Here is a 27,671-nt window from a genome sequence, read left to right as displayed (position 1 = left end):
TTCGGTTTACATCATAAACATTTATGAATGTGGTTTGGCCCTGGTGTGACCTGCTGCCTACAGCCCTGCTTCGTTCCCTTCTGCAGTTTTCTCTCTTCAGTCTGGGATGCCAAAATTATTATTGATTATACACTGGGAAAACTTAATCTGGCTAAGTGGGTGTTTCCCTGTTGTAGAACAGCAGGTAGTTGAAGATGGTGGGAGTAGCAAAGCTAATGAAGAAGATAAAGATGTGGGGGGAAAAAAAACAACCAAAAACCTTGAAATGAGGGTTCAGAAAAGACTGGATATATTTTAACTCCTACAAGAGTGATCAGAGAAAAACTAACTAGGAAAGTGAGGGCTGTCTGATTCTTGATATCATGAAATGAGGCAGAATGCTTTCTGGAGGGCCACAAGTGGCCACAGAAAAAAATACTGGTCTCAATTTGAAGGCAAGAGGGTAAAATACAGCAGAATGTGTGGTCTGCTCTGAAAGTAATGACTTTTATTATGTTGGTTCACAACCTCACAGGCGGATATTGGTGGCATGGCAGTAGAGGTTGAATCTTCCCACCAGTATCCATTATGTCTTGATGCCATGTGACAGATGGCAGCTGAGGGGCAGTCTGACAGTATGGCATCTGACACGGAAGTGCATATGAAGCAAAATGTGTCACTGAATTCCTCTGTGTGGAAAATAAAAAAGGCATCCATTAATGTTTGCTGGGGTTTGCTGGACATTTACAGAGACCAAACAATTGATGTGAGTGCAGTGAGGCAATGGGTGTTGTGTTTCAACAGTAGCAACGTTTGGTTACTTCTGCTGATGCAAATTTGTACAAGCACAAAATGCAGGAGGCACTTGTTCATGACTGTTGAAAATACCTAGCTGATGGTGGTGACTATGTTGAAAAATAGTATTTGTTAGCTGAGGATTTGCTCTCTACAATAATGTTTTTGTTCTTTTTTATCAGTTGTCCTTTCCATGGAAATAAATAGGAAGTATTACTTTTGGAACAACCTGTTTAATATAGAGCAAGTTAGATTAACTGCTGATTCCTTGTGGCCATTTCGTCTGTATTTCTTATTTTTTTAAATGATTTTCATTATCTATCTTGGATGTAGTGTTTGTGGTGGAATGTCCTTTGGTGAAGGACAGTTTCAAGAAATCAGCACGAAATAGAAATGGATGCAAAAGGTGCTTTCACTGATTTCTTCTTATGAATCTCTAAAAAGCTTAAAAGTATATGAACTAAATGTTCAAGAGTGAAGTGGTGTATATATGAGCTAATCAAGTAGCCTTTGTGCTCAGCAGGAAGCCTTTCACAGATGTTTTAGAAATGAATTCTTGCCAAATATCTGTATTGTAAAGAGTGCACAAGCTGTGCCAGTGAAATCACTGCCAACATAGCGACCATAGGTTTTTGCATGGAATCATAGAATCAGTCAGGTTGGAAAAGACCTTAAAGATCTTCAAGTCCAACCGTGGCCCAACGGCCCTACTACCCTAACAATCCTCTGCTAAATCATGTCCCTGAGCACCACATCCAGATGGTTTTTAAACACATCCAGGGATGTTGACTCAACCACCTCCAATAGAATGTTTCATGAAAACCGAACCAATAACTTAATCCCTATGAACTGCCTCCTGGAAAAGAAATGCTTCTACTGTTGATTGTTGTGCTCTAACATGTAGGGTTTCTGTAACTCCTCCTCCACACAGTGGAAGCAGTGAATTCCTGGATTTTTGTGAAGGTTCAGCTCAGGTCTTTGTATGCCTGACGCTCAGAATTCTCTGTGGGCTAAAGCTCTCTTACTTCTGTGATGCTACTGGTTGTTCCTATCTCTCCATCTCTTTTTCTCTTTCTTTGTTCATCCTTTGCTGAATTAAGCAAAGCAATCTATTTCTGCAACGAAAAGTATCACAGTCCCCTAAACTCTGGAAAACTCATGTCTGATTTTATTTTTTTTTTGGTAGAGCCATGAGTCTTGGAAGACTGTATGCTTTGAAATGTACTGATATTTTCTTCCCCACTTCTAGCATGGTGGATTGGTCCGATACGTAGATTTCATCAGGCCTGTCATGTCTTATTCTGAATAGTAAATTGCTTCCAAACGATAGTTTTCTGGTCTTTCTCTCTATATTTATGTAAGGATTTGGATCTGCACTGATGTGTTTGCTTTTTTCCTTCTTTTTTTTTTTTTCTGCTGGTGGCTGTTGCAGGTAATGGCAAACATGTGCAGTGGCTGCGTGGGAAGGATGGTGAGGTCTGGGTCTGGGTTATGGGAGAAGCCCCGGGTGACAAGCCGTATGAACAGATATCAGAGGAGCTAATAGCTGAACGTGCCAGGCAACAAGCACAGAAGGAGGCAGAAGAGCTATGGTGAGGATTTAAGAATCTGAATTCAGGTTCCACTTGGCATAATGGGACACATGGCCTTATAGAAAGGTGTGAGGTAATGGTGGGTAAGAAAATGGTAAGTATGTCTTGTCAACATTTGCTTTCATTTGTTTTGGTGATTTTTTTTATTGTGTGAAAGATTTAATTTTATTTTAATATTTAAAACATACAAATCCTTTTGCACAAAAAAAAACTGTAGTGAACGTTTTTTTTTTTGTTGAGGAATTTTGTTAAACCATTCTCCAGTTTGTAAGTAAATAAAAATGAGGGCTTTGGCAGAGATGATTGCCAAGTTGCTCTCTACTGACTTTGAAAGGTGATGGAGGATGGGAGAAGTGCTTGAGAACTGGAGGAAAGCCAGTGTCGTACTGTTCTTCAGGAGGGAAAGAAGGAGGCCTCATCTCCATCCCTGGGAAGGTGATTTTTCTGCATGTCATCTCTTAGCAATGCCATATCCAAGCAGGTGGAAGAGAAGCAGGTTATCGTGTGTGTCAGCATAGATTCACCAGGGAGAAGTCATGCTCAATGAGTCTTGTAGCCTTCTATGGTGTCATGGTCAGCTGGGCAGATATGGGGAGAGTAGTGGCTGTTGCATACCTTGACTCCAGCAAGGCTTATTTAAACTGTCTTGCATAATATCCTCATAAGTAAGCATAGGAAGTGTGGGATAAATGAGCAGACAGTGAGGTGGACTGAGAACCAGCTGACTGGCAGAGCTCAGAGGGTTGAGATCAGTGGCATAGAATTTATCTGGAGGCCTCTATATAGCAGTATTGCCCAGATGTCAGTGCTGGATCTGGTCATAGTTAACATCTGCGTTGTTGACCCAGATGAAGGTATAGAGTCCACCCTCAGCATGTTCGCTGCTGATACAAATCTGGGAGGAATGACTGAAGCACCAGAAGGCTGTACTGCCATTCGGCAAGACCTGGAAAGATGGATGGAGAGGAACCTTCAGCAAGGGCAAGTGCAGAGTCCTACACTGAAAGTGGAATAGCTGCACTCATCAGTATGGGTTAGAAGCTGACCTGCTGGAGAAGAGTTATGCAGAGAAGGACCTGGGTGTCCTGGTGTGTGTGACCAAGGGGGACCAAGTCGAGGGGGTTTATTCTCCCCCTTTACTCAGCTCTGTTGAGACCACACCTGGAGTACTGTGTCCAGTTCTGGGCTCCCCAGTTTAAGAACAGGGACCTGCTGGAGGCAACCCAGGGGAGGGCCCCAGAATGACTGGGGACCTGGAGTATCTCCCCCATAATGAAAGGCCTGTTAAAAGGAAACAAACAAACAAAAACCCAAACAACAACAACAAGAAAAAAACACCACCACCACACTTTCTGTTTTGATAAAGGAATTTGAGAATAGGTTTCAAGGTTGCTGGAAAGATGACCAACTTTTTTGGTATGCTTTTTAGTTGACATAAATACGTTACTTGCTAATTTTCAAGTGGAATGTATAAGGTTGCAGTCAGACATGCAATTAAAGAAATGGATCATGTCTCGTTACTAGACTTCTATAAGCCTTAAATTAACAGAGAAGATCATCCCTTGCATCAGTCACACCTTATTCATGTTATCACATTCTGACAATACTTAACGTTTGTGACCAACCGTTTTCAAGGATGAAATACTCTTCACTAATTGTGGCCCCAAGCTAGTCAAAAGATGGGTCAGTCATCTTTCAACCCCAACCGTTTTGTGATTCTGGTAAACAGTGTGGTTTTGAGAAGATGAAATTAGAAAATTTTTGTTGCATCACACATTCATGCCCACAGTGGGTATTTTGTACATATAGCCTTTTTTTTTTTTTTTTTTTTTCCCAATTGGCTTTATGTACATACTGTTTGTATTAGTTCTTATCACAGCAGTTCAGAAGCTGATTACTAGGAGTGCCATGCTGGTGTTTCCAGTAGGGCTTATTCGAGCTTTCTGAGAGACTGATAAGTTTTCTGATGCTTGATGTTGTTGGGATGTAGGCCACCCGCTTCCTGCACTTAATTTTGCAGTACAGTGCTCAGAAGTAACATATTAAATATCAGATGATTCTATATTATTGCTTTTCCTATCAGATTCTTCTTGCTGCTGATGATTGTGTATTGAAACAGGGATTAAAACTTCACTCTGTGCTTCTTTTAGGCTGTCGCTGGGTAATATATGGTTTACTGTTAGAATTGGCAGGCATTTTCATTGTTATTTGACAGACAAGAAGTTCCTGCAGTTTACTAGACTGATAAGAAAAATCTGTTTTCAGCTGAGGAAGATAGGTCATGACTAGAAAATATCCAATAATCACTTATCTAATTTAGAAGATACTATATTAATAATGGGACCTTTATAAAAAATTGATGAAGTTTCGTGTCCAGATGGTTTTCTGAAATCTGTTTCTTCTAGGTTTCTTGTTAAATGTGTTTTGGTTCTGTTCTTTTGTATTTCCATGATGTCTTACGCTAATTATTTGTTGCAACCAAATGTTAGTACTACTGACTAACATTTGATCCTCAATTAAAAAATAACCCCAAAACTGTGTTTTAAAGTATCTTTAATTATTTTTATTTTCAAATCCTTTCCTGAAGGAGACAAAAAGAAGCTGAAATTACAAAGAAATTCCGGGATGCGATGGCTCAAGAAAAAGCCAGAATAGTAGCAGAAAAATGGAAGATAGAAATGGAGGATCGAAAAGCAGCAAAATTGGAGGAGGAAAAGATTCAGGAGGATTTGAAGGTTTGCACAATCATATTTAGACTTTCAGCGTTCTTACATAGAATCAAAGTTCTTGTCAGCTTGGTTGCAGGTTTATTAATTAGCTTTAAGAGCCAAAGTAGTGGTTTTTTTTCATCCTGGAATATGCAGATAGCTACGTGGTATTCACAAGCACAGCTGGGTGAGTGATGGGGGGAAAAAAATTACATATGTCATTCAAAAGTGTCAGGACAATCATATGGGTTATTCAGCTCGTACACTGATGGAATTGTTTAGTCAGCTCTACAGAGTGAATCATACTGGGGGAAAAATGATCAGTTCTGGAATGTATCTTTTTAAGCTGATCCGCTTGAACGTATTTGGTGCATTTTGTATGCATTGCTCATGCATTTGACTTAAAAACCCACTCGCCCCTTTCATTACATTAATGAAGAATGGATCTTTCTCCTACTCAACATATGGGAAAAAGCTTTGTTTCACAAGGTTCATTGAAATGATTTTTATTGACACCATTGTGGATTTTCCATAAACTCAGTTGTAGTATTTTAATGTTTGGAGTATTTCTTTTGAGAGTCTTTTGTTGAAGATAATGCGAAGACAAGACAGGAAATAGAGATCTTATTTCTTATCTTTCGTTTTATTTCGTAATGATAAAAACAGCAGAATATAACTGTCTTAGTATGCAGAGAAATTATCACAATCTTCCAAGCCTGAGATGCTTACTGCGGGACTGAGCAAGATTGATGCAGCTGGGTTTCCATGGAGAAAACCTGTAGCAAAGCATGACTCCTAGGAGATCTGCATGCTGCCATTTCAATCTACGCCCCACTCTCTTTCCCCAGCTGTCAGTTTGTTAATGTCGTTTTTCTCTTCTTGGGATGGTGATTAAATGCATGGGAACAGTGGATGGAATCCTCACCCCTTGTCCCTGTGTAACAGAACAAATTCTGAAAATCTCAGCATTTATTTATATGGTTTGATTACCAACTAGAGTCAGCGAGTTACTTGTCACTTGATAAACAGTGGGGCTGTGATTTGAGGATGGCTATTTACAAGCAAGGGCCTCTGCAAATCCAAGTTGCTGATTTACCTTTGCACAATTAATTTGAATTCATAGGAGAGAACAAGGCTATTGAAAATTGATGTCAATGAGTAATGAAACTATACCTTTCAAGTAGCTTTATTAATGTATGAATAATGAGCAGAGCAACTAATTAAGTTTCTTTCCTTCCTCTACTTTCCAGAAGCGAAACTCTCTTGAACAAAGACTGCTGCAGGCCTGTTCACTTGTGGCTCTGTGGTTGTTTTACAGTGCATGGTACACTATTGATGGTGTAAATGTCTACAGGCTCACTGTTCTTCTGTTTCAAAGACCTTTTTTCCAAAAAGCCTAATGAGCAGCTTGTGAAAACTCATTGGCCAGCAGTCACATTTTTTTCTATGCAGAAAAACTGGCCTTCCACAATTTGACAAGTGTGGCACCAAATTCTGCTCATTGTACCTTGCTTGATGTCCCAGCAGCAGCAGCCTCTCTGTCTACCAGTTTATTTAATTTCTCTTGGTTCCATGTTGGTAAAAAAATGATTTAGTTTCCTTATGTATTACTGCAGTCATTGAAATCAGGAAGAAACATACCTTTCATGAATGATTCAGTGTGGTATCAAATGCATATCAGTTCACAAGCTCACTTTAGCAGATTAAGATATTTAATGTATTGGTAATCATCCTTACACAACAATGACCAGTATGTAGTTTAAGCAATTTCCAAAACTAGGGTATGAAACGCTCTGTGCCTGCTGATGCTTTGCCCTCTTGAAGAATTTTGACTTGAGAGATTGAAACTCTGTCTGTTCTGCTGATGTGTTTAATTTCTGGCCACAATGTATCACAAACTCTCCTTTTTAAAACACTTTTGTATTCTTGACCTACCATGGGACTTTAAGGCTGCCTGCTCTAGATAAATGATATCTCACATATCAAAGTGAATGATGATTCCTGTTTCTTTTTTCTAACACTACTGAAAAAATATTGCATTCCTTGGTGTTTCTTAAACAGAAATGCCTTTAATTTATGATGCTAGAATTTTAATATTCACTTCTCTATTTTCACAGCTTAAGTACGGCTATTCTTTTATGCATCTATCGCAAAGGACAAATAAGAGAGCCAATTACTATCGTTAATCTTTTTGCAAATTCACAAAGGCTATGAGATCATAGACATCATTTCCTGCTTTTATCAGTTGCTGTCATTAAGAGTCTTGAACAATGTACAGAGCTGGGATAAATTAAAGATGTGATCCTCAGTGAGCCAGAAGAGGATAATATCCTTCAGCTACATTTAGAAACAAGAGATACTGTCTCAGTTCTTTGTGGTCTCCATAAAGCAAGAAAATATTAATAGTAAAGTGCTATCTGATGTTGTCATACAGATACCTGTCAAATGTAATTACTTAAGCACAATTGACAATAAAGCTAGATTGTAATCTTGTAAAAATCCATAGGTATTAACCAAAATTGTGTATCAGGTTAAATCAACGCTGTGTGTCTTTATGTATGACAAAAATATTTAGTGGGACATTTAATGACAGTGGCACACAGGGAGAAATAATGCTAATTTATTATCATAGGCAATAAGAGAGGAATAGTGTTACAGTTTCCTGCCACTAGTTTTATTCAAGTGTTTATGGCTGATTCCCATCGGGACTGTGTTGAGTGAAGGAAGAGTTTCTGTGTCCTGGCTGTTATTGTTCTCACAAAAGATGGAAGGTTTTTGGACAGCCTTCTGGGAAGAAAAAGAGTCATTAATGTTCTAGCTCAGGAAAATAGTAAGGACCACTTGTGCTTGGTAGACAGAGCACACTTCTGTCCGATTGGCTTGAATGGGCTTTCAGCACTTGCTTAGTGAGTGCCTTCCTTTGCCCCAAATGCTGTGGACCTGTTTGTTGGGTTTTTTTTTTGTTTTTTTTTTTTCAGGTGGTTGCTGCCAGGTGTAGAGATTCAAACATAGTAAGATGTCATAATCACCACTTGGAGTACCTTGTACTTCATACAGTTTAGCAACGAGCATTCTGTCCTACTCTAAAAAAAAAACAAAACAGCAGAAAAAACCCCACCCAAATTGTCTCCAACTAAATATCAGGCAATTAAGTGGGCCTGTTGCTATCTTTAAGTGCAAATAAGCTGTAATTTCAGCTAAGTGCTTCGTGCCAAGAAAACACTGAGCTCTTTCCCAAAGAGAGCATATTCAGAATGCTTGAACATGACAACAGCCTCTTGTCAGCACTTTGCATCTAACTCATTCCAAAAGTCCTTTTAGTACGCTCAATACCAATTGCAATAATTTGGTAATGCTTCATTTCTGTGTTTTTTTGACACAATAGTTTATGTATTTTGTTTAATAATTGTTTTTTATCTATGTAGATGTTTCTTTAGTGATACTGGAATGAGGCAGGTTTTCACCTTCTGCTGGGAAACGGATCTTAAAGTTTTTCTATCCCTCATGCAATGAATTGTGACATGAACTATAAAGAAAAATCCTTTCCTTAGTAATGTGGATACGGATTGCGTTGCTGAAGCTGATGTCCTTATTTTGGATTCAGCATAACTATGACCTTTCCCATGGGTAAATGGGAACATATGAACCACGGATGGGATTAGTTTATGTACTAGGAATTTAAACTGTGTAAAAGAAACAAGCTATTGGGAGATTCTGCTTAAGGACGGTCTGTTCCAGCACATGTAGTAAACTTCACATCCTTCCTAATCAGCATTTGTCCTCACCTTTGTTTTCCAGCTCATCTCAAACATGGTCTTTGCAATGCAGCGTGCAATACTGGTGCCTTCCCATGTGAGCTGTATGTGAATAGCATGTCCTGAGGCTCATCTGTTATTGAAATGTGAATTTTACGTAAAGCACAACTGCATTGCTGACATGCGTCTCCGTGCTAATACGTGCCTGGACTAGTGTAATGATGCAGACCCCCCATTCCTCTTGGGACGCTGGTGGTAGAGAATATGATACGCTTCTGCAAACGTTTTTCTTTTTGAGGCAAGTGGGAGAATTTTCTCAGAAAAACCCTGGGAAGTGGTTGGATGTATTTCTGCTGATATGTGTACGCAGCTCTGCTGGAGGCTGCCAGGTGGGTTTGTGGAGAATGCTGATCTCTGAAGTCAGTCCTGCTGTTCCAGTCCTGCTGACAGCATGCCATCCAGGACTTGAGAACCCTGAGTTTTTCAGATGGTCTTATTGGGAGCTGGGAGGTCTAAGGCCTCAGATGTGAAGATGAGCTGTGTTTGCAGTACTCTGGCAGGTGGCCTAGACATCTGCCCTAGCGCAAGGCTGACTGCAGGGAATTGCAGGGTATACACAGCAGCTGTGCTGCAGCAGGCTGGCTTCAGCTCTCAGTCTGCCAGGGAAGCTTGCTCATGGCCTGAAGTGTGGAGGAAATCCTGGGTATCCTTCATCTCAGAGAGGGCTGCTGTATCAAACCCTCTGTGTGGCTTTTGCCCCAAGCAGGGTGACGGTTGATCAAGCTGCCTCACATCCTTTAATGCTCCCGAGAGGAACCCTAATAGCCTCAGCAGCCAGAAGCTCCATTTTCTATTGGAAAACAATGAAGTGATGTGTTTTGTCTTTTCCCAGGGCATTTAAAAAATCATCCTGCAGCAGAAACTGAATACTGACCTAATCTGCTCTCATCCATGTTGGACAGAAACACCAGAAGCTAACCCTGGCTAGGATTAAATATTATTTAGAGCTGGCTGAAGTAGCACTATCAAACACTGCACGATGCACATTTACAGTAACAAGTAACAGTAACAAGTTTGTGGTAAATGCTCAAATGCCAGGGGCTAGATAAGATCATTTAGCATGTTCACATTCTTCAGTGGAGTTAAAGCTGTAGAGGATTACTCCTGCCTGTTGAATTGCCAACATGATTTGTTGCAGCAGGTTGGTATTTCTTGGCAATTTGCAACCATGCGCTGAATTGTCACCTTCCTAATTATTCTGGAAGAGATGAAAGGATCACAGCGCACAGTGCGGTCTCTCCCAGCTGTGAGGCAGAAGGTGATGGTTGGAGATTATTACAGCTCTTTACTTTCAGCTCTGTGTGAAGGATTAGGTTCATGGGGAGAACCAGATAAACGCGGAGCTGTTCTTTTTCCATTGGAGCAAGTGTGAAAAGTCCTATTGTTGTTCATTTTCATTAAGAATGCACACCTTTTATACTTACTTATCCTAATGCTTGCCTGTCTTTCCTATGTTGTGCTTTCCTAAAAAAAACCAAATTGAGTTTTGTTTTTTTATCTATTCTCATCACTGCATTAGGAGTTCTTCTACAACAGCTGCACTGAAAACAAACTTGTGATGAATCTCTTGTACAATTCAAGGGAATTGCTGTGAGGTGGATCCTTGTGGCAGTTTTCGTTTTGGTTGTTGGTTGGTTTTGTGGTTTAAGATGTTGAATAGAAACATTTTGATAACTGAGGATGACCTCTATGTTGATCTGTCTTCCTAAAAGGATAGCCTCAGTGCAGTGGAATTTTTTAAAGCAGCACATTTTAGCAGCTAATGTTCACTTTATAAGAACATTATAAGAACATAAAGAATAGCTGATTGGATGTTTTTTCCAAAAAGGAATTAAAAACATTTGCTAGCAACTGAAATAAGAAAAGCCTGGTTCTATGGGAGGCATAAAAGGGTATGTATATATATATATGTATATAATTTTTTTTTCTGAAGAAGCTTCTGGGCTTTGAAATCAGTGCTTCATAGAAGCATTGACATTTCAGCAATAATGAAGTGTCCACTCAACTAATCTTCTTAAGACGCACGAGATAACAGTGTGAGGACATTGTTAGAAATAATCAGAGGCTCTGGCATTAATATATGAGAAATTGAGTGAAGAAAAATACCAGGCTTTTCTTTCTCAGAAACAATAAGATCAGCCTAATTTATTGTTTATCAGGTGTGCTATAAAAACCTCCAATTCAATACAAAGGTACATTACTATCAATACACAGTATTTCAGGTCTTTTGATTTACTTTAGTAGGATCAAGGAGACCTCCTCTGCTTATGTATAATAGCGGTGCTCAGCTGAGCTAAATGAAGAAAAGTTGTTTTAATTTACTTGAAGAAATGGGAAAATTGCGGTATTCTTGCAAGGGCAGAGATTTGTATTTCTTCCATTTTCCCACTGTGAAAACCATGCTTGATTGTTGCTGCTAAATTGCTTACTACTTCTTAGTCTTTTTTTAATAGTCAATGGACAAAGGCATTACAGAGCTATGTCAGTTGTCTGGATATTGAGAATCAAAGCACCCTGATGAAACTCAAAGTATCTGTCCTTGTTTATGCACTGTTATTTGCACATTGATGCAACTCTAATATGTCATTTTTACTTCAGTGTGCCACTGTGTCATTGCCAACTGGAACAACCAAACAGTATTGGTTCGTTTTGCTTTGTTGGGTCTTCATTAAGCTTCTGTGAGTCACGTGTTAAAAAAGCAAAATTGTTTGGATGTACCTGTTAATATATTGGCATTGCTTATGATCTCTGAATCCTGGCAGGTGTAGCACAGATGACTGTCAAAGGAGTACTTTTCCAATATGGTATAAAACAAAATCTGCTTACTGGAGGAAGAAATGAATCAATACATACCTTTAATGAATTTTGGAGTAATTCAGCCCTTTTCTAACAAAGATGAGGCTGAACTACCATGTAGATAGCATCTTCTGACAGGAAGAACCAAAATGTGGAAAATTAGGTGACTAAGACGCTTTTTATATGATTAACAGCAACATTACTGAAGCTTGGCTGTGCATCTCCTGATGCAGCCTGTGAGTTTCAAGCTGTCTTTCTCCAATTTATAGGAGGGAGAGGAGGTTCTTTGGTGTATGTGTACCTGGTGTGAGATTAAGAAACAACAGTTCAAATACTGGTCTGGCCAATTTATTACAAATCTTAATCAGGGAGATGGGGAAGGGGGGGACAGACGCTATTACAGTTTTAGGGTGATGGGGAGGGTAAGGCAGATGGTAGTAGAGATGGGAAATAGAAGGCTGGAGTTTCTGTAGGAAGCAAGAGGGACATAGTCACCACCATGGATCCAGCATAGTTTGTAGTTAAGTCACTGATTTTCATTAGTAGTGGGTCATCAGGCATTGTTGTCCCAATGACAGTGACCACAGTGATCATTTCCAAAGGTAGTACAAACTTATAAGTCCAAAGTAGTCGAGTCAACTCTCTTTGGAGTGATAGCTCAAATTCTAAGTGGTTGAGTTGGCTCTCCTTGGAGTGGCAGCTTCTGGCTCTGGGATCTCAGCAGAAACTCCTTTGTTCCCATCTTCTGGGCCTTGCCAGCTGAGAAGAGGAAGCGGGGATGCCCACCTGCATCCTGTTTTTCACAGGACATGATGGTATAATTCCCCAGTTTTCCCATACCAAGCTGGAGCTATTTAGTCACAGGCCAGATCTTCTGCCATAGACACTCTCTTCCAGAGGCAAAAAGCTGTGGAGGAAGGTGCTTTCAAATGTCCACAAAGTCTTGTTATTTGTCATGGGGTAGCACCCATCACTTGCCTCCTCCATAAATCAGTTAGGGCCTTATAACAAGAATACCTCAGGAAGCAAGCTCTGAGCTAGTGAACGAAGAAAGTTTCTCACAAGAGTATGCTCAAAGTTAGGTTTTACCTTTCTATTTTTAAGTTCCTATTAGGATAGACCATGTTTTGCATTTGTCGTGCTTTGAATCTTGCTGTTTTGAGAATTCTGAAGGCATCTGTTATTGAAATTGGAGAGGGCGGCCTTACAAAAAGTTCACAGTGCACAAATAGGGTGTGAAGGAAGCTAAATATATCTGATCCGCCTTTGAAAGAAGGAGCGGTCTCATCTGAACTTAGTTTCAGACCACTTCTAGAGGAAGGAAAATAACTCATGCAAAGTCCCATAATAAAGATCTGCTTGCTGAAATATGTTAGCTCAGATAATTGATCAGACATGTTGATGAATCTGAGAAGGTTGTTTTCTTGTTTAATCCTATTTTTTTCTTTCTCTGTGCTGAACTTTTTTCTGTCTCATAGTAATTAAACATTAAAATCCCACCCAAAGGAAGAAGTTAGGAAAATGGGAAGATTATATGAAATCCCACTTGTGGCCTGTCACAAACCAAAGAGAAAACCCCACACAACTGTATAGGGAAGACAGAAGTATCTCTCCCAAGCCCCTAATGTAAAAAGTAGTTTAATCGTGTTTTATTCAGCTGGATCAGTTGCTTGATACTGCACAGTGTATAACAGTTTACCTGGACTTCACTTCTAGTTTGGGTTGAGTTTAGATGGGTCAGTAATTCAGGGTGACTGCATATTCAGAGGCTACTTATGAAATTATTCTGCATAAGTTTCTTACCAGTGAGGTTATAATGATTTTTCCATTATTCATTCAAGACCTCTGTTGTTAGTGGGATATTATTTACACAGCACAAACTTCTTAGTTTGTAGTAGCAGTCTTCTTAGTTCAACAAAATAAATTTACTTCTCTTCCTAAGGTAATAATGAAAACTATTAAAGAATAGATATGGATTCCTATTCCTGCATGGATTAAGCACCTCAGTTATTGATAGTATGTAGAAGGGCATCTATAATGTTGCTTTATCAGGTTGCCATCTCTTTGATGGTCTTCTTGCACTGGAAATTTTATTGTGTGTTAATTTAAGTTATATTTTGCCAAGTGTTTGGCATATGCTGGAGGATCTGGCTTTTCTTCTGGAACAAATAACAGTCTTGATATGTGAAGAACGTTGTTCTCTGTGTTGGTTATGAAGATATGTGGTGACAGTTGCTCAAGTAAGAACGCTAGTAAATCTGATTCAGAATAATAGTACAGATGTTAGAGAAGATGTAGTAGAAATACTAAGTTCAGGTCTGAACCAGTGGCTGAGCACCTGGTGGGAAAGCAGGGCATACCCAGGGAAGCTGGGTATATTAAGGTGCACACAAATTCCACCGCCTTCCTCCGTGGCAAGCAACAGGAGGTACTCCTGCATGCTCTGTGGCAGTATGGATACCATCCAGGTCATCCCAGTGCCCCATGTCTTCTGGTACTTCTTGGCCGAGCTGGCAGTCACTGACGGTGGAGTTGGAAGGGCTGCAGGCAGGACCCACCCATTTCCAGCCCTCATTGAAGGATTAGCAGTGGAGGTGAGGCTATCTCTCTGGAGATCCCTGCCCACCTGAGGCCTTCCAAAGCTCTTTTCCTTCCTTTCTGTTTCTATGGTTCCTGCATCTGGGCTCGTTCTCATTTGCTGTAGCTGAAGACTTTGCCACCCTGCTATTATCATCCCATCCCACATATTACAGATGTGTGTAAAGCTTGGGTGAGAGTGATGCTTTTAGTAGGAGTATGTATATTCTGAGAACAAGAGCATTATTTCTGAATTATAGGATATAAGCTCTGGTGCCATGTTATGAGATGTTTTCTCCTTATAAGTTTCAGATCTTAGTTGCTTTGAAATTCCTTATTGCTGTGGTTTCTTTTATGCTTATTTGGGTCAGGTGAGAAACTTAAGTGAAAAGAAATAAGAATTTTTTTCAAGGTACTATAGCTACTCTGGTCAGAAACAACTGAAGCAGTGTCCTAACTTTTGGCTAAATCTTCCACTTCAGTTATCTCTGTTTTGCTTCATTTTTCTTAGAAAAGAGAAGAAGAGGAAAGACAAAGGGGTGAAGAACAAATAAGGCAGCAGGAGGAAATCAGAGCAAAAGAGCTGTACTTGAGTCTCAAGCAAGCTCAGCAGCACAGTCAACACAGTGATGATGACCAGGAGTGGGAAGAACAGTGTGAGTAAAACTGCTTTCACAGGATTTATGTATTTCTGGAAGATTTCTATTATCTTTTAGAATGAGAAGAGGTGTTGCAACCAATCTCTCATACACTGAGCAATGTGAGTTGCTGTACTATTTTTCAGGAAATCACTAACTTCTCTTACAAGTGAAAGCTTCTGTGACTTTACCAATTTCACATTTCTGAATATGAGTCTATGTCTAAGACAAAAATGTATCAGTTAGAATGAATGGACACGCTTAATTTACAGTGCCGGTAATCACTTCAGCAGTTCCTGAATACTAATTACTGCAGTCCTATTACCTGAAATTGATGTGACAGCGAATCTTTCTAACAAAAGGAATAAGTTTGTATAAGATACCCTGGTGCCATTTTCCAAGGTGGATGCAGGCTATGCTTATTTTTGATCAACAAAACATCTGCATATTACACTATCAATAAAGAAAAGGTAACGATTCCAAAATCATCTAAATCTAGGTGTATGTATTTATTCTGAAAGGAGAACTGTGGCTTTCTTTGTCTGGACTAAAGTAGGTCAGAAATTGTCTTTAGTTTTGTTGAAAAATACACGTTGTCAATTAGCATCAGCTAGCAAACATAGTTTAGAGGATGGTATTATGTACAGCTTCAGTGGTGGATAAGGAAATAAAATATACCTGCAACCATGTTATAAAGAGAAGTCTAGCCTGTTTTTATACTTAGAATGGCAACAAAAATACTCTAAACATTACTAATTAAAATTACAATTTTCTGATTATTGCAATTATTTTACTTTGCATTGAAGAGAGAAGTGAAGTTCACTTGAAATCATTACAGTTTTCTCAAGGAATGCTGGTTGTACATGAACAGATCAGAAATGCAAGGAAGGAATTATGGGAAGAGGCAGAGGGAAAAGAAAGAAACTATGAAAGTCTTGGACTATTTCTTTAATGGCATTCATTGTTAGTCTGAAAAAGACTTCAGCTACATCATATGTTGACTGACATAATTGGTATTTTTTTCTTATGGAAGCTTTGGTTGGAGTATTCTGTTTGTTTTGAAGGAACTCTAAATTAATGGTCCATCCTCTGTTACCCTCACCTTATATATCTGTATGGATGTATGTCTGTGCTCAGAAGAGTGACTGACTCAGATAATTTTGAGATACCAGGTGTGATCACCAATAACAGTGTTGCTGTAGCCAAACAAAAGGTCAGCATGCTCTTGCTGGCTGCACCATGGCTGAGGTTTGCAGCCTGCTATAATTTCTGTGCTCTCAGAGTTTATGATGTTATTAGGAATTGATTTAACATTAAACTAACTGCAGGCTAATGACTGGAGTGTATCATATCTTTGTTTATCCTCTTAAGCTTATCTCATTCTCTCAATGTATCCCAGTTGATTTGAGGGCTTAGAACTGCATTCCATTAGCAAATAGCTGTGACAGTTGAAGATATGAAGATGTAGTGTTTAGTGCCTTGCTTGAAACCAGTTCCTGAGCTAGTTTCAACTCTGCCAGCAGACCACAGTGAGCTTCCTGAGGAATGTCCACACTGTTTGTTCCCTTAACTTACCTGAAACATCAGAACCTTCAGCAAAAAGACAGCAACAAATATTTGGAAGAGGAAATGTGTTAAACTGCTAGGGAATGAGCTAGTGCTCAGGTTCACCAGATTTTTCACTTTTAAGATAAGTTTCAGCAACTTTTTCTCCCTCTTTATGGCAATTTAGTCATGATGGGCAAGGCTATCCATTTGTCATATTTCCTAAGCAAGAAATAAGTGCATGAATACGTATGAGAGGTATAAGGAGATGTAATATTAACATCTGTTTTCTCCTACACACCTGCAATGGAGACCATATTGCTGGTTAGGAACAAGGCCTAGCTCCTTTGTGTCCTGTGTCCTTGTAGTCAGCCCTTCGTATTCAACAGTGCTGGGGTCAGTACTGAAGAGGGGCAGCAGTGCTAGTGCAGCTATTGTGGACAGCAAATGTAGCAATGATATTTATTACACGAGTAATTTGTTTAGTAGTTGAAATTCAGAATGTGATGAGGATTCATCTCTCCTTGTTGTGTTATCTCTCATCTGTTTCCTGCCAAGGCAATAAGCAAAGTGCTGCTAGTATTGTTTTCTATTTCTCTTTTCAGTTTGCTTCTGTAGTTTGCTTGATTGTGCCAAATAATAATAAAATCCCATAGAACTACTTTGTTAATTGAAATAGGTAATTTCAGTGCTTTGTGATATAATAAATGACAAATGAAAAACCTGAGAAAGCACCACTTTAAGGAAAAAATGATTTAGTAGCAATTACATACATAAAATGTTTTGGGGTACTATGGAGAGCAGATGCAAGTTAATATGTGGAGTATATATGTTGGCAGATGGGAAGACAAATAGTGGAACTGATTCATAAAGTCCACTTTCCAAAGCTTTTGTTTTGTGAAACTGAGAAGTAAGAACTGAGGTTAGGCTTGGAAAGAAGAGTGTATGTATTCTGATTGGTTTTGAATCTTTCTACAGGCTGGTCTATTTTGTATGTTTCTAGGGTATTCAAGAAACAGTACTGTATGCCATGCTCTCTGAGTGTGACTTTCTGTTGTGTGAGACCAGAAAGGAGGGTTTAACATTACATAATATAGAAACTTGTAGCATAAGGGTTTTCCTACTTGAGTAGTGCAAGAGGCTTTCTGTCAGTACTGATGTTCTGCTAACTGCATCAAGGAAAGGAATGCCTGGAATACTGTCTGACCAACGGCACTCCTCTCCAGACAGATAATAAGCCTGAATAGATACAAACAAATTTGAGTGACTTGCTCTGTTGATATTTTTACATCTTTTCTGCAGCACCCACCTTTGGTCTCTGTTGGCAATGGGGTACCAGGTTGATCTGGTAGAACCTTTTTAGTATTTTTATGTTCTACAACAAGGTATGCCTGTGAACTTCTTGAGTTTCCAAGAAGTTTGTGTTCTCACTTTCCAAAGAAATTCAAATGAAGTAATTTACTAGCAGGAACAGCAGGTAAAAAGCCGATTTTTTTTAAAGCAGATGGCTCCCAGTGAACTATGCGTAAAATAAGCAAATGCTCAACCTTAAATACTGCTCATAGAACTTCAATAGATCTCAGAGTGCTTTGCTGAATAGGGATGGAATTATTTACATACTTCTAGACAAAAAGACTGCTGAAGTCAAGCCATGTTACAGAACATTTGTGGGAAGTTATTTCCTAATTGTGAAACAGAAAACACTGTGTGACTCGTGTCTGTGCTCAGAAGATCTGCAGGTTGAATTTTATGTATCAAGTACTCATTTGGAATTACTCAAAAACAAGCTTTCAAGAATAATGGAAAAGGGTAAAACTTAAGTAAAAATTCTTTAAAAAGAACTTTCGCTCATCTCCGTCTGTAATTCACAGCTCTTCAAAATCGTAACATGTATTATAGAAAATATTGACAGCTCCTAATCTCACAAGCGATGTGCTTCACTGATGGAGCACAGCACAAATTAATTCTAATCTCATTTAAAAGGTATGTGAATACAACTTTTCCAGGACTAGATAGGATAGGATAATATAAATAAGGTTTTCCCAGTCCGAAATGAAAATATGAAAGTCGGTGTTGCATTTCAACTCAAAAGATGCTTTGGACTGGCAGAGAGAAATTATAGGTTCTCAGAAAGTCTTCAATATGGAGCAAACTCAAATTAAGAACATGTAGTAACAGGTCTGCATTTCTACACAAGGTACAGTACCATCAAGGCAAAGGTATTCTTAATTTCACCTGAGCTGAAGGAGGATGTACTTCTTGTTCTTTGTTCTTGACCAACATCTATCTGAATGGTGTAGGTGGACACATGGTACATGGCTGAATGGTAAATTTAGTGTGTAAACTTGAAAAATCAATCAAAATACTCCTTTCTGAGTCTTGAAGTTATTCTGTGATGTAAATTTGTAGTAATTCTTGATGCTAGATAGATAACTACAGTGATGACTCGGATATTTTTGAAGATGGGATGGTTTAAAATCCAGTCTTCATGTAGAAAATACTGATTATTGAATGTTGTGCTTTGCATACGGGTCATGCCAAATGTATATTTCCTTATAAGTGTCTTCTGTGAGCAAGTCAATAATTTTAATAACTGATTAAGAGACCTTGTACATCCCTACATTCAGCAATGCAGTCCTTCAGACACTTCAGCTGGAAATTTTTAATGAAAGTTCTTCATCATGGGAAAGAGATGCCTATATAAATGTGTGTGGCATTTTACAGGCATGCATATGAATGCCTTTATACATAGATATCTGACTACAGCCTTCTCTATTCCTACAAATGTATAGATGAATATGCATTCATGAACACAAATATATGTATCTATATGTGTAGGGATAGGCAAAGCTGCACATCAGGTAGTCATTTTAAAACTAACTGACAGTTGAAAAACACATTCTTTCCATTATAATAACTAACATTTAAATTTGGTACTGGTTGGTAAAACGTAGTTCAGGTCACAGGCATCTGATGGTATAGGTTTATTAGCTAGTAAATCACAGGAATTTTCTAACTAGTACACCTGACATACTGAAGCAGCATATTTAGATAATCTTATCTACCCTTAATAAGAGTGACCTGTAAGATAAGTAGTAGAAGCAGTACTCAGTTTTCTGTGCTGTATGGCTGTTACTGCACTTAGCTAAAACGACAGTGTGTGTATTTAAGTGAAAATAGGTGGAAGTTGTGTGCATAGGGAATAATGATGACTCATTTATTTTTCTGTCATGTTTAGTTTTTAGTCCTATATACATTTCTACCTACTATTTCATAACTAAGCTTAGAGGTCTTCTCTCATTCCTTCATTTGCCTAGAGTGTTTTATTTTGTTTTCTCTAAAGCACTTTTATTTCTTGATTCCATTAAACCTTTTCCTAATGCAGACAAATCTATGAAAGCCCGCAATTGCTGTAAATCAGGACTGTAAATCAGAGGCATGAAGACAGCCTAATGAAATGCAGCTGTTTGGTATTATATCATGCATTCAATGTCACAGGTACAATCACAGCAGAGTAAGAAATAGCATGTGCACATTATGAATTGGGTATGAGCCAGGATAGTCATGGCAGGATTGGTAATTGCTACTGGAGGCAATAGCTTGCTGCTTTAATATTTGCTTCACTGGATGTTAAAGGTTTGTTTTGCACTGGAATAATTTTACTGCCTGAGGTTATTTATGTCAGTGAAAATCATCAAAATGGGGTTTGAGGCACCAGGAAAGAGCAGATAGATGACAAATATTTGCATATTCTTAGTGCATTTAAGTCACACCATTTTGATAAGGGGATTGTTAGTTTTTCTCTTTTTCAAATAAAGAAGCTTTAGAGAAAGATGTGTGATCTGCAGTGGCCACAGCTGCAGTTCCATCATTCCAGGCTCTGGTAATTAGGTTGGTTTACTTAGGTATTCTTGGTCAGTACCTCTGGTAGGTGTGTATTAGAACAACAGCGTATCCTGGGATGGGGCATTCCCATAAGGATCATCATGTCCATCAAATATACCAGACCAGACTTTGGGTCTTCGTATACGATTTCAGAGATTGAAGTAGGAGATAACATTCTCCGTAGCATCCGAAAACTCTTTACATTGGCTATTCTTTTCTCTGCTGTTCTAGAACTAATTTTCAGGCTGGAGTTTTTAAGGTGGAGATGTTCATGATTTTAAACACTGTAATGCTGGCAGCATCCACTTTTAGAAAGCAGCATTAGCAAAAAGAGCAGTCTAAATGGTAATGCTCACAATGGCACATTTTGGGAATACCTCCTGCAGTTCTGGTTATGTGCGTAGCTGCTCAAGCAATAATTAATATTCTCTCTTGAAATATAAAACTTGATAAACCACTAGTGAAAAAGATGTCCTGCGGCAGAATTTCTCCTATTACATCCAGTGCAAGCATCAGATGTAATCACAGTCTGCAGAGGCTCAGTTATTGCCTGTAGTGATCAAGCTATTGATAGCACAAATTTGGCACGCTTCCTCTACTGTTGGGTCTGTATTTGAAGCATTGGGGAGGTTATCTGCTTTGTTTCCTTATTGATATTGTGTTGTAATGTGTGTGTTCTTAAAATGAGGTCATGTGAGTAATAACAATGTAAGCAAGGGAAAATATCAGCATGTATTTCAAAAGCTTCTCTTCCCAATCCTTCTTCATTGACTCAGTGCGCCGCTCCAAAGCTGCGGATGAGGAAAGGAGCCACAAAGCACGCAGAGCGCGGGATGAGTACCGGCGGCAATCCTTGCGAGCCATCCAGAAGGGCAGAGTGGCTGATCTGAGTAATTTGTTCCAGGGGACCGGCCTGAATAACGATCGGGAGACAAAACTGAACAGCCACAGTGCCAGTCCTTTGCTGTCTCACTCTGTGACATGCAGGTTAGTTTGTACAAGAGTGGCTTGAAAATGTGTTTTCTTTCCAGTGCCTACCTGTCTTAATAAGCTCTGTGCTTTTTTTTTTTTTAATGTATTCAGTCTTGTTCTTCCACTACGTCCAGAACAGGAGTGTTTTTAGGATGGAAACAACTGAATACTTAATGCTAACTAAATTATTTTTTCAGGCAGATTTGTGAGAGCCTATACTGATAAAATGGGCCCATCAGAAATAGTGATTAGATTAGTATGCAAGGCTCTGCTATGGAGAAAGTCAAATGGGCAAATTCTTAGGCAAGTCTTACCCTCACGTCTGAAACTATCTTCTTCTGAATGGATTGTAGAATGGAACATAGAATGACCTGGGTTGAGAAGGACCACAATGATCGTCCATTTTCATGCCCCCTGCTATGTGCAGGGTCACCAACCACCATACCAGGCTGCCCAGAGCCACGCAGTCTTTGAAACGCCTTATGGACGGCTGTCATACTCCTTGTAGAGAGTTTTAAAGAGTTTTCTCTAGGCAAAATCAAATGTTTTTGTTGTTTTCTGTTTATTAATTTTTCATCCAATCATTCAGGGAGTGTCCTGAAAAGAATTCAGTGTGTAAGTGCTAGGAAGTTGATCAGTCACTGTTTTACTGAGTACATATTCTGTCATAAATCTGGCTTCCCATGGTGATAATAACAATGTGAATTCTGTCAGAATGGCAGCATTACATGCTAAAAGTGATGTTAGATCAAACTTTGCTTTACCAATTTGTGTTGCACCAGGGAGGAGTCCCCTTTTGTGTGGAAATCTGTTCTGCTTTGACAAACAAGTTATTTTCTGTGTTGTGTTGAATCAGAAAACCTCTGACAGTAGCAGCAAAAGCAGTTTGAGAAGGAATCAGAATACCACGGAGTAAGAGATAGCAGAATATTTAAAATTACCATCAGATCAGCTTGTCAGAGCTGTTATTATTTTTCTGAACTACTTACATAAGTCATCTTTGAAATGGAGTACTATAAACACCAGTGAAAATGGTATATTTTGAAAGAGATGATCCATAACTTGTAACAAGAAGTTCTGAACTGCTGAAGTGAGGATACTTCCAGTAGCATTTGCGCAAGGAGTTTGTGGATGACCTGTCCTTTTGATGCATTCAAGGCCAGGCTGGATGCGGCTCTGGGCAGTCTGGTCTGGTGGTTGGCGACCCTGCCTATGCAGGGGAGGTTGAAACTAGATGACCCCTGAGGTCCTTTTCAACCCAGGCCATTTGTCAAAACCCTGACACCATTCTATCCATTTGGTAGTACCAGACATGGACATTTTGAAAACGGGGTTGGAAAAAAACGTTGAGTAATGTTCTGATCATTATCCAGTTTATGTTCAGTACTGCTTATCTATTAAAAGCTATGCTTTGAACATGTACTGATACAGCATATAAGTAAATGTATGTAGATCAACTTCCTACGCTTCATACAAGTACGGTGAAGGAAGAATGTGGGTATCTAAAATTTTCCTTCTCTTGTGAGGTAGAAATTGAAGGGGAGATGTACAGTACATTGTTAATTACAGCTGGTCTGAGGCAGACCTTCAGTCTCTAGTCTCTAGAACGCAGATTCAGTGTCATATCTCTAGTTTTCCAGTGTGAAGCTCAGCTCCTGTAGCTTTACTTTCTTCCAGCTGCTTATTCAGTTCTATTAAGTTTCATATCATCAAGCAGGCTTGATCTATCATTTTCCTCTTATTCCTTTCTAAAGAGAAGTTTACTGACATAAATTACTGAACCTTAATGTTCTTGGGGTTTTTTGAGGGTTCTTGATTATCTCACAGGTCTGTTTAATGTTTGAGCTGACATTCTGATTTTTTAACTAGTTCTTCTAGTTTGGAGATAACCAACGTGAAATAGCAGCTCCATGGCAGGTGTGGTAAGAAGGTGAGAAATATGTAGCCAGTTACTGTACTGGTTCCTACTGAGAGTCTGTCTGTCTTGCCAAGTGAAAGTGACATTATACTCCAAGTAGTCAAACCTGAACCAGCTTGAATATTTTATAACTTACATTAGCAATTTGAGCACATGGAATTCTATAAGATTTCTAACAGAAATCCATAATAAAACCTGCATTCTATTTACGTTACCAGGGTAAAATGAGGCTGTGTGCTTGACTGGAATGCAATCACGCTTCATTTTGATACTGTAGAGGTACCCTCAGTCCCTACTTTGAACAGCAATTACACTGAACATGCTGTATTTTTCAGTGTGTGTTTTAGAATACGTACGGAGGAGATTTCAAATTGTGCAAACCCTTACTTTCTTACACTGCTGATCCCCTCTATTTCTTGCTTTTTAATGCAGTAAAATCTGGGAACGTCCTTCTAGACCCTTTTCAAGAGAAGTTATCATTCGCTGGTTCAAAGAAGAGCAAGTCCCTCGACGTGCTGGGTTTGAGAGGAACACCAACAGGATTGCTCAGTGGTTTCACGGTAATACCCTGATCTTTACTTTTCCATCTAATAGAGCTGTTAGCGTACATTCAGGAAGCAGATCTTTCCAGCCTTTCCTTTTAGAAAGGAATGCTTAATGACATTCTGAAGCCTGGTGGTGTTAAGCGTTTTTTTGTCATTCCTTTTCTTAGTATGTGCTTTACCTATTTTCATTTTTGGATTAAGTAGATGTACTTGTGACTCACATTGATAATGTTTTTCAGGAGTATTTTGATTTAAAAAGTTTAATGTTATGTGGCAAGCCAAGCAGGAAGAACAGGCCAAGGTAGGGTGAGGGGGACTCTAAAATGACATGGCAAGTAGTGTAGTGGCATGTTAGTGTTTCATGTTAAGTCTTTTCTTCACCTGATTTGCAAGCAAGATTTGTGTATAACACCTGTTGCACTTGGTATACAAAGGTATCTTTTTTTCCTCTTTGTTTTGCAAACAAAGAATATTGCAACATCTTGGATAATACAGGAGAAAGTGTTTTGCGTAAGGAATTGGCAATACAAATGAAAGCCATTCTGCAAAGCCAGTATTATGGTAAACTACTTGATCCGAAGAAGCAATAATGTAATAATCATTTGGATGGGTAGATGTTTCTATAGAAGAAACTACTGCCTAGTATTTAATATTGTTGATGTTATGATTACAGGTTCTTATGACCTCAAGAGTCTCTAAAAACATAACTGAAGAACTTCTGTATTTTCTTATATACCAATTTTGAACCATAAAATGAAATGGATATTGTTCTGCTCACGTTAAGATCTTTTTGAATTCAGTGCATTAAGATACCTATTAGAGCATTATTGAAAAAGTACTTTAGTTGGGCACAGAATTACATGGTTTTGTTGAGGTCAATAGACCCTTGCTTATCGGCTTTGACTGGCAAGTCCTTCAGCTTTTTATTCAAGATTAAGCAGTAGCCTATTTGCTGTCTTCAAATTGTACTGTAAATGTCTGGTATTTTTTACTCATATAGAGATGAAGCCTTGGGTAGTTTGTGTTAGGCTAAATTTTAAAAAGACAAATCTTAAAACAGCAAAGATGCTTTTTGTTTTATCTTCATCCTGTGTTATATTAATATGATGAGATGCTGATTTCTCTGTTGACCAGCGGTAGGACTGCAGAGAATGGTATTAAGCTGCATTAGGAGAGGAACAGGTTGGGTATTAGGAGAAAGTTATTTGCTGAGAGGGTGGTCAGGCCCTGGAACAGGCTCCGAGGGCAGTGGCCACAGCCCCAAGAATATCTTCGAATTTGGTGGCTTCTTAGTGCTGGGGGAAGATACCAGGTCAGTGCAAGCTGATGGTTATTGCCATCCAGTTGAAGGAATGCACAGGTTGCCTTTAGTCATCATTCCTATTCTATGTAGATATTTCCAGAAATGTTTTTAGGACCTGGTGTCACCTTTTATAGAAGTCTTACAAAGTACAGGTCTGGAAAAGTTGTGTCACCAAATTGTGTTCTTATCATGTAACTTTATGTTAGAGAATAGATAGAGGCATTCTGTTAGGTATAAATAAGAAAGGTATACATTTCTGTCATCCATATTGACCCTATTCTGTGCTTAAATAGAGCACATTAGTCTCCAAGGCTGCTAGTCTTGTGCTTTTCATCACTGCTGAGTTCACACAGAGATGAATGATGTTCATAGGCCAGTTGTTACGTAGGATGAAAAAGAGCCCTCAGTTGGATAATAAAGAGTTCACTACGCATTGAATGAGGCAAGTCAGGCTGGAAAATGTCTAGCATTAGAAGGACTGACGACTGGGTCACTCCGGTTTTGCACCATAGCCTCATACCGTAATTGTAATTTATTTTAAATAATTATAAAGTGGTAATGTTTATAACCCGCATGTACAGGTTTTATGTTTTGGAACGCTATGCAAGATGAAGTTTGTCCTTGCAGGGCTCTATGTATTATCTGTATGGGTGGATTTAACTGTGGTTATTAGAGTCATGATCACCTATTCACTTTTTGGGAGACGGAGCACTGCTTTTGATATTTCCAGAATGGTTCACTAACTGCATTTCTGTTAGTGTGTTTCCAAGACAAAACAGTATTTGGAGTTGTGTTTAGGAACCTACAGTGGGTTCCTATATTGGATTGTGGATGTTAGAAGTCAGATTCATAAACTGTGACAAAAATCCAAATACTTAATCAGCCCTATTTTAGTTCTCAGCTTTTTCCCTAAGAAATAATAGATGTTTTGCTTTTTACTGAGAAGTAAGATGATCCTTCATGGACCAAGTCACTCTACTTAGCTCATAATGATTGTTTTAGTGTCGATTCTTTTGAAGGCTTTGGAACTGTATTCCTAGTGCCATTACAGTTCCAAAGTGTCTACATAGGCAGGTTATTAGCAAACAAAATAAATGTTTTAGACTCATGGCTCCACTTGGAAGGGAGCAAAGTATCAAAGTGAGGTAATGTGAGCTGTAGCATGTGGCAAGGGGAAAGGAAGCACAAAAGAGTAGCTGAGAAATTGTAGAATGAGGTAAATTAATAATTAATGTGAATAGGCTAATTGCTAATGTGAAATTAGTTTTCTTATTCCTTTACAATACGTTGTCCTTCTTGACTGCTTGTTAACTGGAATCTATGTTCTAAAGATGTAGATGAAACAGAGGAAGGCAGGTTTCACTAAGGAGATATTGTAGACATTAAAAATGTGTGACTATAAATCACAGGTGACCACAGGAGTGGAAACAAATTTAAAGTGTTAGCAGTTTCATTAATGCAAACTGATCAGGTGCCACACCTGCTCAAAGGGTAGAAAAATACAGTGGGTTTTTTGGTTTAACTCTTTCTTTTTTAAAAGTATGTCCTTTCAAGTTTTAGCTTGTGCCAGAAAGTTCTTTGAATCTGCTCTGGCTTTTTCATAGAGCTTACTTCTGGGTGAGTTTATTAATTGCTTAATGGAAAAAATATTTTGCATTAAAAATGAAATTGATTTAAATTCTGGAGACTTGTTGCCCTCTCTGTTTAAAACACTTAAAGATTTTCTTCTCTGTGTGCTTCCATTTGAGCATGAGCGTTTATGATTTCATTTATTTGGCCACAGTGATGGCTCAGTGTATTTGCTTGAAATTTTACATTAGTGCTCTGTGCTGTGCTGCCTTATTGAACTGGACTGTGGGTGGTTACTTTTTCTCCATTACTCTAGCTATTTCATTCAGACTGCATGTAACATCACATTACGTAAAGCAAAATGGAGAGACTGTATAATCACACAGACCTTAGAGTTAGAAGGGATCTTTAAAGGCCTTTAGCTGCAACTCCTCTGCAGTTAACAGGAACGTGCACAGCTTGGTCACGTCATTCAGGGCTTGATCCAGCTTCAACTTGAAAGTCTTTAGGGATGGGGCATCAACCACATCTGGGCAACCTGTTCCAGTGTCTCCCCACCCTCGCTGTAACAGACTTTTTCCTTGTATCCAACCTAAGTCTACCTTCTCTGAGCTTGTATCAGTGTTGCCTTGTTCTACCACCATAGACCCTGCTTAAGAGTCTGTCTGCTTCTTTCCTATAGCTCCCCTTTAGATACTTAAAGGCCACTCTTGGGTCACCTCACAGCCTTCTCTTCTTTAGGCTGAAAAGCTCCAGCTCTGTCAGCCTGTCCTTGAAGGAGAGGTAGAGAGGTGTTCCACCATGTTTGTGGCCCTCCTCTAGTCACACTCCAACAGGTCCATGTGTCTTTTGTACTGAGGACTCTACATCTGGATACTGTACTCCAGGTGAGCTCTCACCTGAACAGAACAGGAGCAGGATCACTTCCCTTGACCTGCTGGTCACATGTTATGACGCAGCCCAGGGTACAGTTGGCTTTCTGGGCTGCAAGGTCACACTGATCTTTCATGTTCAGCTTCCCATCCACCAGTATC

The 27,671-nt window shown here is 39.0% G+C and overlaps 1 protein-coding gene across 1 annotated transcript in view; it reads left to right on the top strand.

Annotated features, from left to right (window-relative positions):
• The first annotated feature begins 2,205 nt into the window (after positions 1-2,205).
• SH2D4B (SH2 domain containing 4B) overlaps positions 2,206-27,671 on the top strand; it is a 49,476-nt gene continuing 24,010 nt past the window's right edge. The window contains exons 1-5 of the mRNA XM_015866115.2: positions 2,206-2,366; positions 4,954-5,101; positions 14,774-14,918; positions 21,107-21,317; positions 23,653-23,780. Of these exons, the coding sequence (XP_015721601.1) occupies positions 2,266-2,366; positions 4,954-5,101; positions 14,774-14,918; positions 21,107-21,317; positions 23,653-23,780 (733 nt within the window). The 5' untranslated portion in view covers positions 2,206-2,265. The remainder of the gene's footprint in view (positions 2,367-4,953; positions 5,102-14,773; positions 14,919-21,106; positions 21,318-23,652; positions 23,781-27,671) is intronic.

This window comes from Coturnix japonica, chromosome 6, assembly GCF_001577835.2.
Source record: "Coturnix japonica isolate 7356 chromosome 6, Coturnix japonica 2.1, whole genome shotgun sequence".
Lineage (NCBI taxonomy): Eukaryota > Metazoa > Chordata > Aves > Galliformes > Phasianidae > Coturnix > Coturnix japonica.
Note: the sequence above shows the minus strand (reverse complement) of the source record. Positions and strands in the feature narration are given on the sequence as shown.